This window comes from Sebastes fasciatus, chromosome 5 (genome assembly GCF_043250625.1).
Source record: "Sebastes fasciatus isolate fSebFas1 chromosome 5, fSebFas1.pri, whole genome shotgun sequence".
NCBI lineage: Eukaryota > Metazoa > Chordata > Actinopteri > Perciformes > Sebastidae > Sebastes > Sebastes fasciatus.
Window position 1 is genome coordinate 6,443,918 of NC_133799.1, and position 16,011 is coordinate 6,459,928.

At 40.1% G+C, this 16,011-nt stretch overlaps 1 protein-coding gene across 2 annotated transcripts in view; it reads right to left on the bottom strand.

Annotated features, from left to right (window-relative positions):
• Positions 1–16,011, bottom strand: part of rabgap1l (RAB GTPase activating protein 1-like) — a 154,500-nt gene that overhangs the window by 50,799 nt on the left and 87,690 nt on the right. For both annotated transcript variants that reach the window (XR_012593846.1, XM_074634745.1), the window contains exon 14: positions 4,976–5,089. Coding sequence is in view for 1 of the 2 variants with exons in the window: in XM_074634745.1 (XP_074490846.1) it covers positions 4,976–5,089 (114 nt within the window). In the remaining variant the exon portion in view is untranslated. The remainder of the gene's footprint in view (positions 1–4,975; positions 5,090–16,011) is intronic.

Below are 16,011 nucleotides of genomic sequence, written 5' to 3' on the forward strand. Positions count from 1 at the left end.
AACCAACCTTATCAGCAGCAAATCTACATGGATTTGCATACAAATGAAGGCTGGCTCGCCACTGACCTAGTTGGGTCCAGACCGGATGCTAACCCTTCCTGACAGGTTCTCCCTGAGCGCTGACCGGGCCATACTCTACTTCCGCAGCGCCAGAAAAATACAAAGGAGCAAAAGTTCTACTTCATCATTCTAAAACTACCTTTAATTTAAATAAGTAAACAAAACACTTTTGTGATATCTATATTTATGTTTAATGGATACCCTCTATACACTCCTTTCATCTGATTTAGCTTTGTGCTTACAGGTTTCTGTTCATTAAATAGTTACTGAATGCAAGCGTTTAGCATCTAATTACTGTTGGTTAATTAGACGTTATAGAAAGAGGACCAAATATTCCTTTTACCTCACTACTATCTGCTTTGTTTCAATTACTGTCATTTCTATCTCAAGAATCCCTGTCGGGGTGCTGGCCTTTTCTCTATCCATAAACATCTCACGTCTTGCTATTCACCTGCTAAAAATGCTTCCATTAACATGACAGCTGATGGCATGACAGGTTATGCACAGGTGCAAATTATCTGCATGTTAACATCATAGACTGTATATAAAAAGTGGACGTAGTCACCGTGACATTTTTGCAACCAGAAGTGACACGAGAGGATGGAGCTAAGTACATAAGAACGCTGAATAAGACATATTTAGGCGACCAAAAATGTTACAATTAATTTTCATGAACTGAAAACACACTGTGAAAGGGTTAATGTTGTACGACGAAAACACGGACAACTCCCAGACAGGACAACGCCGTGGTAGCGACCGGTCAATCACAAGGTAGACACGCCCTAAAGCATCCCCTGCTTTATGGTCTATTTGACTCTAAATGGGACCATAATTTATTAAATGAACATCATGCTGTATTGAAGAAGACTCTTGAAACTAGTGATTGAGACCATAAACTCATGTTTACAATGTTTACTGAGGTAATAAATCAAGTGAGAAGTAGGGTCATTTTCTCATAGACTTCTATACAATCAGACTTCTTTTTGCAACCAGAGGAGTCGCCCCCTGCTGGCTGTTAGAAAGAATGCAGGTTTAAGGCACTTCCGCGTTGGTTTCAATTTTCAGACCCCGGAGTTGCCCACTGGTTAACATATAGAAAGGGTTGTGTCTGAAATCCCTCCCCAGTAATGAAAGAGAGGACACTAAATGTAGTGCACTATATAGCTGAGTGTCTGAATTCTAAATGTGAAATTTATCCCCTATATAATGCGCTCAAAAATACCCACAATGGAATAAAAAAGTAGTGTTCATGGCATGTACATTACTTTTAATAGATGCGAATATTACAGTTGTGCAACAAGGATTTATAAAGTGTCCAAAATCTCAATTTACTGCTGACTATAAAGAAAAGAGTGTCTATCATTAAATGAGTAGTGAATGAGTAAACAAGGGAGTGTTTAGAAGGGTCAAAATGTCTATACTATATACAGATTGATTTGTAATTCCAGAGTTTAATACATAAATGTTAAATCTGTTCAAGAAGATTAATTACATTTTTTTTTCCAAAATTGTTATGAACTTATCTTCTTTATTTCATATGTATGTACATATTAATATTTATTATTAAACTTTCATACTCTGTGTCTTCTTCGTCTATGTGGTTAAAAGTGTGTGTGTCTAGCTAACTAAGATGTTTTATCAACATGTAGTTTTCTGTGACCTCTGGCTGTCCAGACTTGAGTGAATTGTTAAATCAACATATTGACGAGCGTCTGTCAAATCTCTGCTATTACTCAATACATTCCATATGTGTTAGAATTGTTGTAGAAGTTAACCAGTAATGATCGGTAACGATCAGTGAGCTATTTTGTTGTTGAAGATTATAAAGGAATTTATTTTGGAGATGCAATTTTTGAGAACTCTGAGTATCCCTTTTTTGACTATTTGATTACTTACTAAAATCCTACATGCTGATTTCACATTTAGTTTTTTCTCTTTGTGATAGAACTGTTGGATATACAGTAGGGGAATGCAAAGACATCTGTGCATAATAAACCGTCTTGGTTGAGTTCACAGCTGCAGACGACTGAAGAGGAGGACAGTGACAGAGATTAAGACTGGCTTTAATACATTACAGGAGTGCTGACCTTGGCTTTTGTCTGAATAAAATGTACCTTGTGTCTTCACAGATAATTACCTCAGGATGTGAGTCCACTGGGACCCTCTCCTCAGAGCACTTATTTTTCTCATTCATTTCAATGGAAGAAAGGCTCAACTGCATGTTTTTTTTTTTAATGGTACCAGGCTGATCCACTAAAGGTCAGCTTGAAAGATAATGTATGCGTCTGTTTGATGCGTATGAGGCGTTTCTCTTTCAAGGATGCATCAACATGGGGTCTACATGACAGTTAACGTTACTGTGAGGAACATTTAACTGGCAATGAACGAGACCATCAGCGAGAAGATTGGCTATTTTCTAAATAGTTATTCTTAATGCATGTCATTGGTGCCACCGGGTCCGATTCAGACGAAATCATGCAGGTTCACCAGAAACTCCGTCAGCTCAGACTCCAGCGGGGCCTCCAGCAGCGACCAGCGGGGGGTGCAGAGCGCCACGCCCGGCAGCAGCGGCTCCTCCTGTGGCTAGGAGCATAGCTTCGCCTCTCTGCTCCACCGGTCCCCACTGGGAGCCAACAAATTGCTGCAGGCTCATGCCGTATTGCTGGGCCCACTAGAGGGAGAACCAGAACCAGGACTGCACGGGTCAGAATGTCAAATCCTGCTGCAGTGAGATGAGAGGTTTTCGAAAGGGACTCTGGTGCTCGGAAACAACATTTTTTCCCACAGGGGGCGCCAAAATCAACACAAAATGAAAGTTCCTCGTAGAAACTAAATATTCAACTATGTGTTTAAACTTATACTAACCAAGAGTGCATCACTCTTCAAACTGCATATCAGGATTTATGTAATAAATTAGTGGACACACTGCCCTACCTCACTCATAGCCTTAAAGGCTTTGAAGTGGGGTTGTATTCAATGTATGAGGTACTTATCCATCGTCAGTGTATTTTTTTTGGGTGAACTTTTCTTTTAGGTGGCTAAAATAAGTTTTAATGCCGGCCCCCTCCACAGAACTGTATTGCTTTGCTTCGGTGCCGGTGCTCCTGTCTGCTTCTCGATGCTGGGGGCGTGCCGACCGTCATCTACTGTAAGTAATACACCTACTATTGATAAGTACCTCATACAACCCCACTTCAAAACACCCAAACTATCCCTTTAAATCTAATATACTTTGATGTTTTGTGACTATGCTAATGTTGTTCCCTTAGCTACATTTTCTCAGATATATTTGGCTGCCTCCACTACTGACAGCCTGTAAATAATAACAAGCAATACATTGACATTGCGACCCTAAATCTCGAACGGTGAATTATTGAGAGTCGTTAAAGTGACGACTTTACTTCTGCTTCTAAAACCGTCCAAACCTAAAGCATTTTAACTAGGCTTTAGAGAAAGAAGCATGACACATTCTGCAACTGAACAGTCTATATCTTGCCTCAAATTTGATATTCAGAATCCATTTTTAGTGGGTATTTTGAGAGAAATCTGCCACCTACATAACAGCCATCATGTTTTTCCACTTTGAAAATTGGAAGGAAAGGATCAATGACTGTCCACTGAGTGGTGGGTATGTCGGGTATGTCATGTGTAGGAAGGGTTCATGTTAATGTCTTAGTAAAGGCGGGCACTGTCAATCATATATTGTAGAGCCAATTTGAAATGCCAAGCAAATTCCTACTCAGCCTTGCCAGACCACAAAAAGCAAAAAATAAGTAAAAAAAAAACACACTAATGGCTGGCTTCATAGGAAAAGACACAAATTTTACAAGGTCTAGCACACATTTCAGAATTAGCTTCTCATCTCACAGCACTTGATTCTCAGCAGGAAAGTTTTCAAAAACGATCGAACACAGCATGAAAGAGTGTGCATCGAGATTGGCCTTCTGTTCCATGATGCCATAGAGAAAGTGAGGTAACATACAGTACGGGATAATCCAATGCTGATTTTATCAAATACAAGATATCTGGATGTTACTCTACTTGGATGTTATCTCGTTATGGGTCATTTCATATCTCGATAATGATATATATCTCAATATTGTATGTTGTCTGGTAATTCAATAAATAAATAGTCTATATGAAATACCCACATGGTAAAGCTTATTTTGTATACACCTATGTGCATTAAATACTTTGCAAATGAAAAGTATGGAGTATTTTCTCATTGTATTATGACTTTAATGCAAAATGAACATTACCGTTTCAATTGAAATAATAGAGAAAATAAAAAACATATATATTTTCAGCTATACACTGAGTATGTTTACATGCATGCACACAAATGCAAAGTAATCAGATTAAGATCAACTACACTGGTGTATTCCCATAAGCAGAATTCTTGGATGTAGGCATGCAGGAGTTAAAAAATAAAGCTGAATGAATTAAGGAATGACTGAATCAAATCCTGCAACACAGCTGTTGGAAAACACTACTCACAATTTATTTTACCCTACATCTGGGTTCCAAGTGGACCTTTACACTTTATTCTCCACCATTATTATGCAGAAAGAAGCCTGTCCGGAGCTGTATGCACTACTGTATTCTGGGTAGTGGAGCTTAAAGGTTGGAGAGGCTTGTGACTGCCAGTAGGAGTCCAGTTTGTTAATCACATTGAACTGAGTGGTACTGTAAAGTGTGATGTAAAAGATATTTCACATCAGATTTTTGGAGAAATTTGAGTTGGTATGTGCCCATTATTACTAATTTAGACGACGTAAATGTGTATCACGATATCTCGATGTATGATTTCATAACAATATGACTCTATTGAAAGACGATAAATTATCATTTTGAATTATCGCCCAGCCCTACTTGGATGCCCCTCCTCAACCTCAACGTCATATCTCAGACTCACCTTGCAGATCTTGTACAGTGAATCCTGTCCGTCTCCTTCAGAGTCCTTGAAGTAGTCGTGTGCGGGGAAGGTGCGGTGGATGTCCCGGGTGATGACACCTTCCTGAGCCGAGTCCTGCAACACACATGGATAACACGCTTTAGATATGTGGAAAAGACAAATTTAAATACACAATGTGTAGGTTGTTAAAGTTTAAAAACTGCCTATTCTGATTTATACACTCTAAATGGATTCATGAATTGTTCAACTCAGCACCTTTTGGACATGTACACTAATCATGTTCTTACATATATCTTTTTTGTTTGTAAATGTTTATATTCAGCAGAAAAGAAGGCAATGTATTCGACTGTATCGGTTCACAGCTATGATGCAAAGCAGCACACTGCTATGTCGCCGTGTTTGTTTGTGTGTGTATTAGTGTTTGTCTCATTCCTCTCTTAGTCTGTGCTTTCTAATCCAGCCACTGCAGTGTACACACACATTTACCAAACAAGCCTCCTTGTTTTCTTATGCGCTTCTCACTCACAAACACATACTGTACACAGACAGGCACTATTTCCCCCCTCACTTTCTTTTCTCACACAGTCAGTCAGTCGCACACACACAGTGCAAACACTACCGGAGAGAAGACTGGCAGCACAGTATTCACCAACAACTCACTGTAAGCTGCAGATAAACCAACCCTGAGCCTGACTGGCCTTGATGTGTGTTTGTGTGTATCAGAGAGAAAATGGGAGAGTGTGTGAGTGAGAAATTTCATCTTTCTTGCTTCTTTCTTCTCCTCGTTTCCTGTCAGTAGAGAGAAACGAACGAGGGAAGCAGTCTGCTGCATGTTTGTGGAAAACACTGCAGAATATCATGCTCATATGGTAAGAGGTCTTGGTCAGGGGGTCCCTTATTGCCCCCATGTATTTGTGCAGGGAGTTTCTTCCACCCTAAAAAATAAAAGCCCACCACTGCTCACTGAATGGATACAAGTGGCTCAGGCTAGCCAGGATATTGCTTGTATAACAATGGAAGTCAGTTTTTGTGCCATCGCTTACAGATTTGTGCAACTTGAACACTAAGGTGGCAGACCAAGAGAAGATATCTTTTTGGGGTGTCCTGGCAGCCTAGTGGTTAACATGCATTACCATGTAGTTTCAATGGCCCTGGGATGACTCTGGCCAGAGACCTTTATTGCATGTCATTACCCAATCCCTCTATGTTTCCTATCTGCCTCAACTATCACATCAAAAAAATCCCCAAATCAAATCTTTACATAAAGGAAATGTATCTTTTTCCCCAGATAGGCGGACAGGTACTTAATAAAAGGACCTTTCTAATGACCTTAAAGACATATTTATGGCTCAAAACTCTCCTCATATTGTTATATGGCTTTTAAATGACACTGTACAACTTCTGAGTTTGTTGATTTTTGATCTGAGATTTTAGAGCTGTAACAATTAGCTGACTAAGGCTTGATTTATGTTTGCCGCATCTGCAAGGGCCCCGACTGTCTGCATGGCCAAAGTGGCGTCACACCATCAGACACGGGCCATGGCCCTTAGTGGAGGTTCAGTGCAGTGGGATTTCGCCCGTCCGGGCACATACACATTTTTCTAACTACGCGGACGCCGATGGGCAGACGAAAAGGAGAACTTCGAGGAGCTTTGAGAAAGTCTGTTTACTGCGAGGAGAAACTGGCATGGAGTATAAAAGATCGAAACGTTTCGTCGTCACGATTCCACGTCAGTCCATGTCCGTGCGGCTGTCCTTGCGGAAAGTATAACCAAAGCTTAATCAATTGGTCGACCAACGATTCATTATTTTGAGTTATTATTTATGAAAAAATGCCACAATTATCTGGTTCTAGCTTCTCAATTGTCAATATTTCCTGGTGTTCTTAGTGTTTTACTATTGTAAACTTGCTATCTTTTGGTTTTGGACTGTTGGTCGGACAAAATAAGACATTTCAAGATGTAACCTGGAGCTCAGCAAACAGAGTTGGGCATTTTGCACAATTTTTGGATATCTCATGGACCAAAAGATTAATCGAAATTCATAATTAATCGAAAAAAAAAATTTGCAGATCAACTGATAATCAAAATAATTGCTAGTTGCAGACCTTGTTTTATGCTCAATTTAATCTACTCTTTTTGTATAGTAGACAGTAGACATGAAAGGGAGAGTGAGATGGGGAATAACATTCAACCAAGGACGTGAACGTGAACCAGGGGTTGTGCGGTTCCTTAACCCCTAGTGCTCCATGCTAATATTTTAATATATAACATGTGCTACATACAGTAACTTGACTTATGTTACATGGCCATTTGTGTAACCTATATTTAGTTTTTTTTTTAATATTTTTGTTGATCAACTTGATTTATTTTCTGTTGGTAAATAAATTGAATTTGGGAAGAAAAATCTAGTAAAATTCTAAATAAAAAAACAGCCACAACCAAAAGCTTATGACAGAATATTGACTGTTGTTAATTAACGCCTGACTTCACCCACGTCTTGTCACATTCTTGTCAAAAAATATGAAGGCTCCCAATGTACGTGAAATAATCACAAACACAATTATGCCCCCACATTTAATTTATCACTACTGTAACATATTTTGATATTACAGTCAACAATTAGCTACATATAATTTCTTGTTTAACATGTTGCCCTTATCCTACAATATGCTTAATTTGTACAAGTGCAAATATATATGGTTTAAGTGTGTATCCAACGGGCACATGCACACGCACCCCAAAAGGGTTTGATAGAAGCTGCTGGCACAACTGTGTGTAATGCTTTAATGGGATTTGTAGTGTGGAGGTGGTGAGTCGTTCTGTGTATTATGTGTTGGAAATGGAACTAACCGCTTTACATTGTGTTTCTGCAGCACAAAAAGACAAAAAAAGATGCAGCTCTTCAGGAACGAAGGTAGCGCTGTCTTTGGGTTCTGAACTGTTGGTTGGACAAAACAATTAATTTAATGACATCACACTGGGCCTTAGTAAATTGTGATGTACATGTTTCCCTATTTTCTGACATTTAAAGCAAGAGTTGAAAGTGCTCTTCAAATATATTTCTTGTTATATTAGATTCCTCCTGACAGCAATCAGCTACCTGTCTACCTGTGTGCATTGTGCGTCACCAGAGTCTTCCCCAAGCTGCTAGCTTGACAGCTGTGAGTACTAACAATAACCATGATTGTTGTTTATGTTCATTACGATAATTTTGGGGGAGTGGCTATAGAGGGAGGCCTGACGGGACGGACCGTCAGTGTTGACGACATGCAACGTTCTCGCTAGATTTGGGGACTTTTGGAGCTAGTGCTGCTAGCTACTTCCATTGGAAAAGAGTTGTCACCACTGGGCTGGGTTTCTCTGTTGGATAATTTCTAAAATCTAGTGTACTCTTGCTATATTATCAGCATTTCTGACCCTAGCTTTAATAGACCAAATGATCAATCGCTAATCAAGAAAATAATTGTCAGTTGCAGCCCTACTTAAATTAAATCAATACAGTACTAGACTGAAGACTGAAAAGCCATATTCCTCCTCCATACAGATGTTATCATCTTCACAAAGACCAATCATAGTTTAAGTGAGGAACATTAACAAGAGAATAATTGAGAGTAAAGGACGACCACAAAGAGAACAGTTAGTTAATTACTCAAAGAGTAAAAACATTACTTTTAAAATAATTATAAACTAATGATTGATGTATTACTTTTTATGAATTAGCTCATCAATAACACATTTACGACCGTGTAATATCCATGGCAACATCAGCGAAGACCGGCAAGAATCTGGTTGACAGTGAAAGTTGTAAACACTTTGATTTAATAAACCATGCATGCCTCTGCTAATTAACAGCCTCATTACTCAAAAAAACACCACACAGAAATGAGGTGCGGACGTCCTCTACTCTGCTTAATCTCCTTCCATCCTCGTCTGGAATCCTTTCTTCCTCCTCCCCATTAATTTCCCCTGCATATTTCCTTCCATCCTTGAATTCTTTACTCCCATCTCCTTTATTTCTCTTCTCACTCATCTCCTCCATTTTTCTACTTCCATATTCTCCCCTCTTTTCTGCTTCATCTCCCTCTGTACCATCTCTACTACTGCTTTCTCTATATCCTTCTCTTGCCTGCTATATACTTCTATTTAATCTTCTATTCTCTTTTCTACTTCATTTCCTTCCCTCCTCTCATTACACCTCCATGTGTCCTCCTAAATGTTTGCCTCATCTCATCTCATTTTCAATGCAGAAAGCAAACACGCAAAGACATTTAAGCGCTATGGTCTCAGGGCCAGCCTTTTCTCTGACAGCAATTCTTTACATATTTCTTGCACCAATATTCTCCTCTTCAATGAAATCAAAAGAACGCAGGTTTTTATCTGTAACACCAAAATTTGATCAGGTGCTAAGCTGAGAGAGATAAAACACATACTGTACACACACAGATAGGAGTGTATAGCGTTTGTAGTGTTTACAGGGTGTAGTGCCGTGTACTAGTTTTCATGATGATGACGATATTTAAAAAAAAGTAATATTAAGTAATTTTCTTTTGCAGCAACAACATCAAATGGAAAAAGTAAATGGGTTGTTCTTGTCTTTTTACAGTTGCTAATTTATTGTTATTGTGGGAATATTTTTACATTGTGTAAAAGGATGGAATTATCATCATGTTATCTTCATCTGCGCAGTCACCATAGAAAGAATTGTAGACCTACTGCATCCACCTTGTATTGTGTTCAGTAGAGCACAACTCAAAAAGAACAATGTAAGTTTGTTTAGTGATTAACAAATCTGCTGTCGCTGTCGTCTTCAATGTCTCCCAAGTTCATTTTGTTCTATGGTGGACTGTTCCTTAAATTCACTGCAGACCAGAGCTGATTAGGGTATACCTTTTCTTGTGAAGTGCGTGCTGGAACAAGAGCTATATGCTGTGTGTGTGTGCGTGTGAGTGAATGCTGAGGCTGGCAGCTCTTTGATCTCTGCAGGGAGGCTGAAGTGTTCAGGAGGAACTGCAGCCTCATCAGCAGCATCAGTTCTCCATCACAGTGCCCCAGTTCAACATCCCTGCGGTACACCGTCAGTACAAACACAAAACAAACAGAATAAACCCTATACCCGATAATCCTAGTTCTATGAGCACAGGTAGATAGAGAGCCCTCTATATATATATATATATATATAGCAGCTATAGGAAGTAGGCGATTCGGGACAGACTCACTAATCCCTCCCAGTACCAGCTGTCAAACCCTAACCTTGCATCAGAAAGCCAGGAACTTTACAAGCAACATAATGACCAGGTCAGGGGACCCGGTCTGTGCTCATATAACTGAGGTTATTTTGGCTCTATAGGCTTAATGGGGCAAATCCAGATGTTTATCCTTCCTGCCACGGCTTGGACAGAGTGTCCAAACCATACAGCACGACCAGGTCATCATCCTCTGAAGCAGGAGAGAGAGCTGGATGTTGTCATTGAGTGTGGCACAGCTATAAGCAGTGAGTTCATCATCCTCACTAGAGCTGCCCCCTCCTAGTTGATTAGTCGTTTTATGTTTTTTTTCCTGCTGAATGACTTATTTCCAAGAAACTTATGAGCACACATTGTGTGATTCTTAGTGGAGAAACTCAGTTTTACTGATCTGTCGTTTAAATCAACTAATCGATTAGTCAGCTAAGAATTACTTTGGTCGAGGACAGCCCTAATGGTCACAACTATCGCCATCTTCCAAAGGATCTTCAGCCTGAATATCTTTCCACCGCTGCCACAGGTGAATCAATGTAACAGACAGTCGGGGGGCGTCCAGAAGGCTGTTAGCAATGTGTTTGTTCCACTTCCAGACAGGGGTAAGAGAAGCACAGAGGAGCTGTGGCTGCGATAAGACCATGGTAAGAGAGGCAGCATCATATCTGAAGAGAACACAAGGCTATTCTTGACTCCAGGTAATCCTCTTAGTTTTCATGTTGCTCTTTCAGTTGCTGAAAAAAGTGGATGGTGGTTTGGGGTGTGATTTATACAACCGGTAACAGAAAGGATTGTTGGATCCTTCCTGATTGGCAAAACCAGTACATGCAAATTTTAGTAAGCTGCTCCACGGGAGTGAGAAGGAAATCCTATAGAGCCTGTTAGACTGTAAAACCTGTGTAAATCAGAGCTGTATACACATATTTATGAGGGCATGCACTATAGTCAGTATACATGCACACAAATGTACACTAATGAATGCATGAAAGCACAAATGTCAGTGCAACAACGTGCATTCGAACACACATACAATCAACCTTTACTGAGCCACATACCTACACTCCCCCCTTACACCTGGACAGAAATAAGCTGCAGGAATGTTACACATCAGCACAGACTCTCTCAGCATTTTGCAGATGACATAATAAATATGGAGGGATTAAAAAAAAAAGCATCAGCACCGACAGGGGGATTCCATCAACACTGTCCACCATCAGTCTGAATCCAACGTACCGTCTGCGCATTTATCGGTGTGTGTTTATTCCGTCAGATTTATCCCCTGGTGGCTTTTAAACAAACTGACTGAAGGCGGAAAACAAGACAAAAAAGGAGGAAATAAGGAGAGAAGGAGAAGCAAAGAGAAAAGAGGGAAGAGAGACAGATCAAGACAGATAACAGAGAGAGAGAGAGGCAGACTGAGACAGAGGCTGAGAAAGAGGGAGATAAAGAGAAGGGGGTGCGGGGGGGTGTGTACAAAGAGGGGAACGAGAGGCTTCCTCTAATTGCAGCCTCGGGGCTTGTTGGGCAGACAGTCCATTACTCAGACCTCACCAACAGGTAACCTACTTAACACAAGCAGCTAAAAATAAAAACTGCTGATGTGTCCAAACCTGCACTTCACCTCCACATCCCTCTACATTCAACAGCAATTCATTTAACTGTGAAAGCTGCCACAGGTTCACGGAGTCAAGAGGTTTTCCTCTGCAAAAGAACTGACTGGAGAAACACTACAGCCACAGAGCAGCAAACACTCCTACATACTGTATGTCCATACGGTCAAACCAGGTTGAATCATTAATCATTCTCTGCTGTGCTTTACATACATGATTTGTGGAGCATGTTATGTTTTGTATAGATTCAAATCATAAAGGGCCTCATGCCCGAAGGGTTATATTAACATATTTTCTCCCTTATTTTTGTTTGTATCCATGATTTGTTCTTATATTTTTGTACCCATTGATTTCTTATTTTTGGTATGAGAAAATTTTACGAGTGGTCAACAGTACTCTTACCAAGATAACAAAAAACAATGTTTTCACAGTCCACAAATTGTTTGTCCAACGCAAAGAAACACAAGTTTTAAATTTGAGAAACCAAAAGAATGCATGAATATCATATAATCAAATTTAGATTGTTATGTGTTTTAGAGTAATTATGATTGGATTATTACATTTGTTGGCTAAAGAAACACTATTGGTCCAGTGGAACCAATTAACATTATAAAACCCTTGGATGATATTGTGTGGCTTACATACTGCTCTTCGATGCTTTACGAATTTCCTGTAAACGCCAGTACTGACGCTGAAGTTCTTCTTCTTCTTACAGCATTTTTTGGTAGCATCTCTCCAATCCTTGGGACCTGTTTCAGAGTTTTTGCTAACGGCACAACACCTGCCCTTATATAGTGTTTAAGGAGCGTTACCTATTCTAATACCTGCCATGTTATTCGAGCATATTTTTTATGCTAAATGCAATACCTGTGAGGGTTTCTGGACAATATTTGTCATTGTTTTGTGTTGTTAATTGATTTCCAGTAATACATATATACATATATTTGCATAAAGCAAGCATATATTCCCACTACCATGTTGATAAGAGTATTAAATACTTGACAAATCTTCTTTTAAGGTGCATTTTGAACACATAAAAAAATGTGTGATTCATTTGCGATTGATGACGATTAACTATGGATAGTCATGCGATTAATCGCAATTAAATATTTTAATCGATTGACAGCGCTAATATTTATTATTAGCAGGTTAATATTTGTGTTACAATGTACTTTTTCGGTTATAGTAGTCATAACAGAAGAAAAGCTCCAGTGGCTGAAACTAAACTGCTTCTGCTGCAAGTAGAAGAAAGCAGTAAAAGGGCAGATGCTTGATGGGGGATATTTTAAATGTTAATCACAGCCTTGGGAACTGTGCTTTAATTTACATTAAGCTTGAAGGCAATACGAGCAAACACCTGTCATTTTATGATAAAAACTCTTCATTCAGAAGCTGGTACAGCGGATTTGACACCAGACTTGTTCCATGTCAAGTGAGCTCCTGCAGCTGAGAGGTTAACTCCTATGTCCACTTAGTGTTTGCCTTGCTGGCCATTAGGCTCTGTCAGCTTCCCCCTGCCTCTAAAGGGAGGAAAGATGAAACCAGGGGACCTTCAGAGACACTGGTCACTCATTTGAGGACAGCTGACATTGGTGACTAGTGACCTTGGTGAAGTCTAGTCATGCCGCCCTGCTCCGAGTGTCCACAGTATCAGGTAGGCAGGTCGAGTTTTTCCACTGACAGAATATCGTGCTGTACCTACACTGGATCCACCACTACAGTATTCTGTGATACAGTATCAGGACTCAGTAAGTCTGTCCCTAAATAAGGGAAAAGTTATCAAGGCTGATCTGAGACTTGCAACCCACACTGGTAATTTTTAAACATGAGTCATGTGAAGCACAAAGTGTAGAAAAATTATGCCGACACTTATGTGTTCTTCGCCGCACTGTAACATTTTGCTTTAGAAGCATGAGTCAGTCTGTCCATCAATAGCACAGAATCCTGTCAAAATGTCCTTGAGAAAGATAATGAACCACCTACCTGCTCTCACATTATGAGTCTCTCTGAATAAAAGTGCAAGTTAAACGCTCAAAATGTAAAAATGCAAATGTAGAATCTTAGAAGCAGCTCCATCTTTCTCCCTTTTTTTTTTTTTTTAGAGAGAGAGCAGTGAGCTCTCCAGTTACCCTTCTCTTCTGACAGTGTTATGTAACTCCCGGGTGTGGCAGGGGCCCACGGGTGCTGGCTGGTGAGCCCCCTCGACAGAGAGGCAGCCACGCTTTGCTAAACCGATGAGGCGGCAGCGAAATACGCCGGGTTCAGACAGCTGAGCACTCAGAGCCCACTAAGTCCTGAAGTGACAGCTCAGCCAATCAGAGAGGATGCTGCTAGCGTTAAACCGCTGGAGGCAACCATGAAGACAGATTGCTGGGTACAAAGTCAAACTGTGTGTACAGAATAATTACAGACGGAGCACAGCAAGAGACAAAACCTAAATGTTTTACTTAACAACTCCAGCAACTGCCATTTATAGGGACACAGACAGTGATGACTGGATAAGATAACACAGTCCACTGGAGAGATGTGTGCGTTTTGTCACAAACAAAAGGTTCATCTGAATTTAATGGTGTGACTGTTCACACATCAGACTGCTATTGTTTTGTCTGATATGACAATACTGTTTATACTGTGAGATTTTGCCATACTGCTTATACTGTGGTAGTGAGCCCTTTAACATCTCTACTCTGCAACAACAACAAATCTGAGGGCTTGGCTAGCTTGCCACCGAAGTGATGCAACAGAGGCACCAGGAAGGAGTGGAGCAAAATAAACTATTGTATACAACCTAGTCTGACTGCTTACTCAAGACCGCACAGGGAAAATATAAAGACTATATTGAATGGTAAGACGCTCCTTCTGACCTCCAACGGTTGGTCATCGAATTATGTGTTCATTTGAATCATAGACTGTATAGAATGAAGATAGACGACATGACAGCTCCCAAAAAGTGAAGCCAAAACATCTCGATCTCCCCCTGGTGGCTGGCTGCAGTATAGATCATAAGTCCCGCCCCCTCCATGTTAGCGGATGGGACACGGGCCAAACTAAAAAGTCAAAGTACACATCAAATACATTTTTTTAAAAGAGGGTTTCTGTCATTTTAGGTAATTATTATCGTGCGGATGTATGTTCACGTTTATATTTCTGATAAGTTTGGTTTCAATTTAGTTATTTGATGCTATAAAAAGGGGGTGAGACGTCAGCTGTGATTGACAGCTGCTCTGAGTGAAGTCGTCATCTAGCCGGAGCCTCGGCAATTATACCAGAGAGAAGATGTAACGTTAACTTTTCATAACCGTCACGATTGTCTGTGTAATAGAACGTGAGTCAGTTTGATCATAAATGTAGTTATAGAGATATTATGGTTAGTTGTTGTGTCTTTCTAACCAAACAGCTACTGTGGTGCTAACGTAGCAGCTAGGTGGCTCACGCTAACAAGCTGCGGCTGCGCTCGACTTGAGCGGGTGTGTTGGCGTGACATCAATACCGCGGCTCCAGCCCCCCGATCACTACAGCACAGACTAGGGCTCAAAATTACGCCAAAATCTCAAGATTTCCGGGATATTTTGGCTTCACTTTTTTACAGTGGGAGGAAGTGGAGACGCGTCGTCCATCTTTACATACAGTTTATGGTTCAAATTTGTTATCTATACCATGATAGAGGATTTGATCCATATTGTCTATCACTACTGTATTCTTTGAAACATTTAAAAAGTCCCAATTTACACAATCTGACAGTAAAACTAATACACTTTGTTGTACTCAATAATAATGTAAAAGCAAGTTTAGGTGAATAGGAACAAGCAGGGTGAGAAGTTGCAAAGGCTTGAACCACCAACATGGCATTCAAGCATTGTTTACTGTGTTAATATGAATACTATATTTAGTCAAGTTTATCTCTGGACAACCACAAACAAACACCACTAAATCCAACAATGGGAGACTGCAGCACCCTGCTGGTGCTTGAAGAGCTGAAGGAGGAGGGATGAGAAGGTCACAACAGTGTTAAACCAGAACAGGTTTCTGGACTACTGTGAGAGAATGTTTTCTGCAAACATTCTCTCACAGTCATTTTTAGATTTTCATCCCATTCAAATTCAGTGTTTCTTTCCTCAATCGTACTAATGTCACAGTAGATAAAAAAAATCTTTAAACAGTAATCAGCATCGTGTCACTAAAACTCT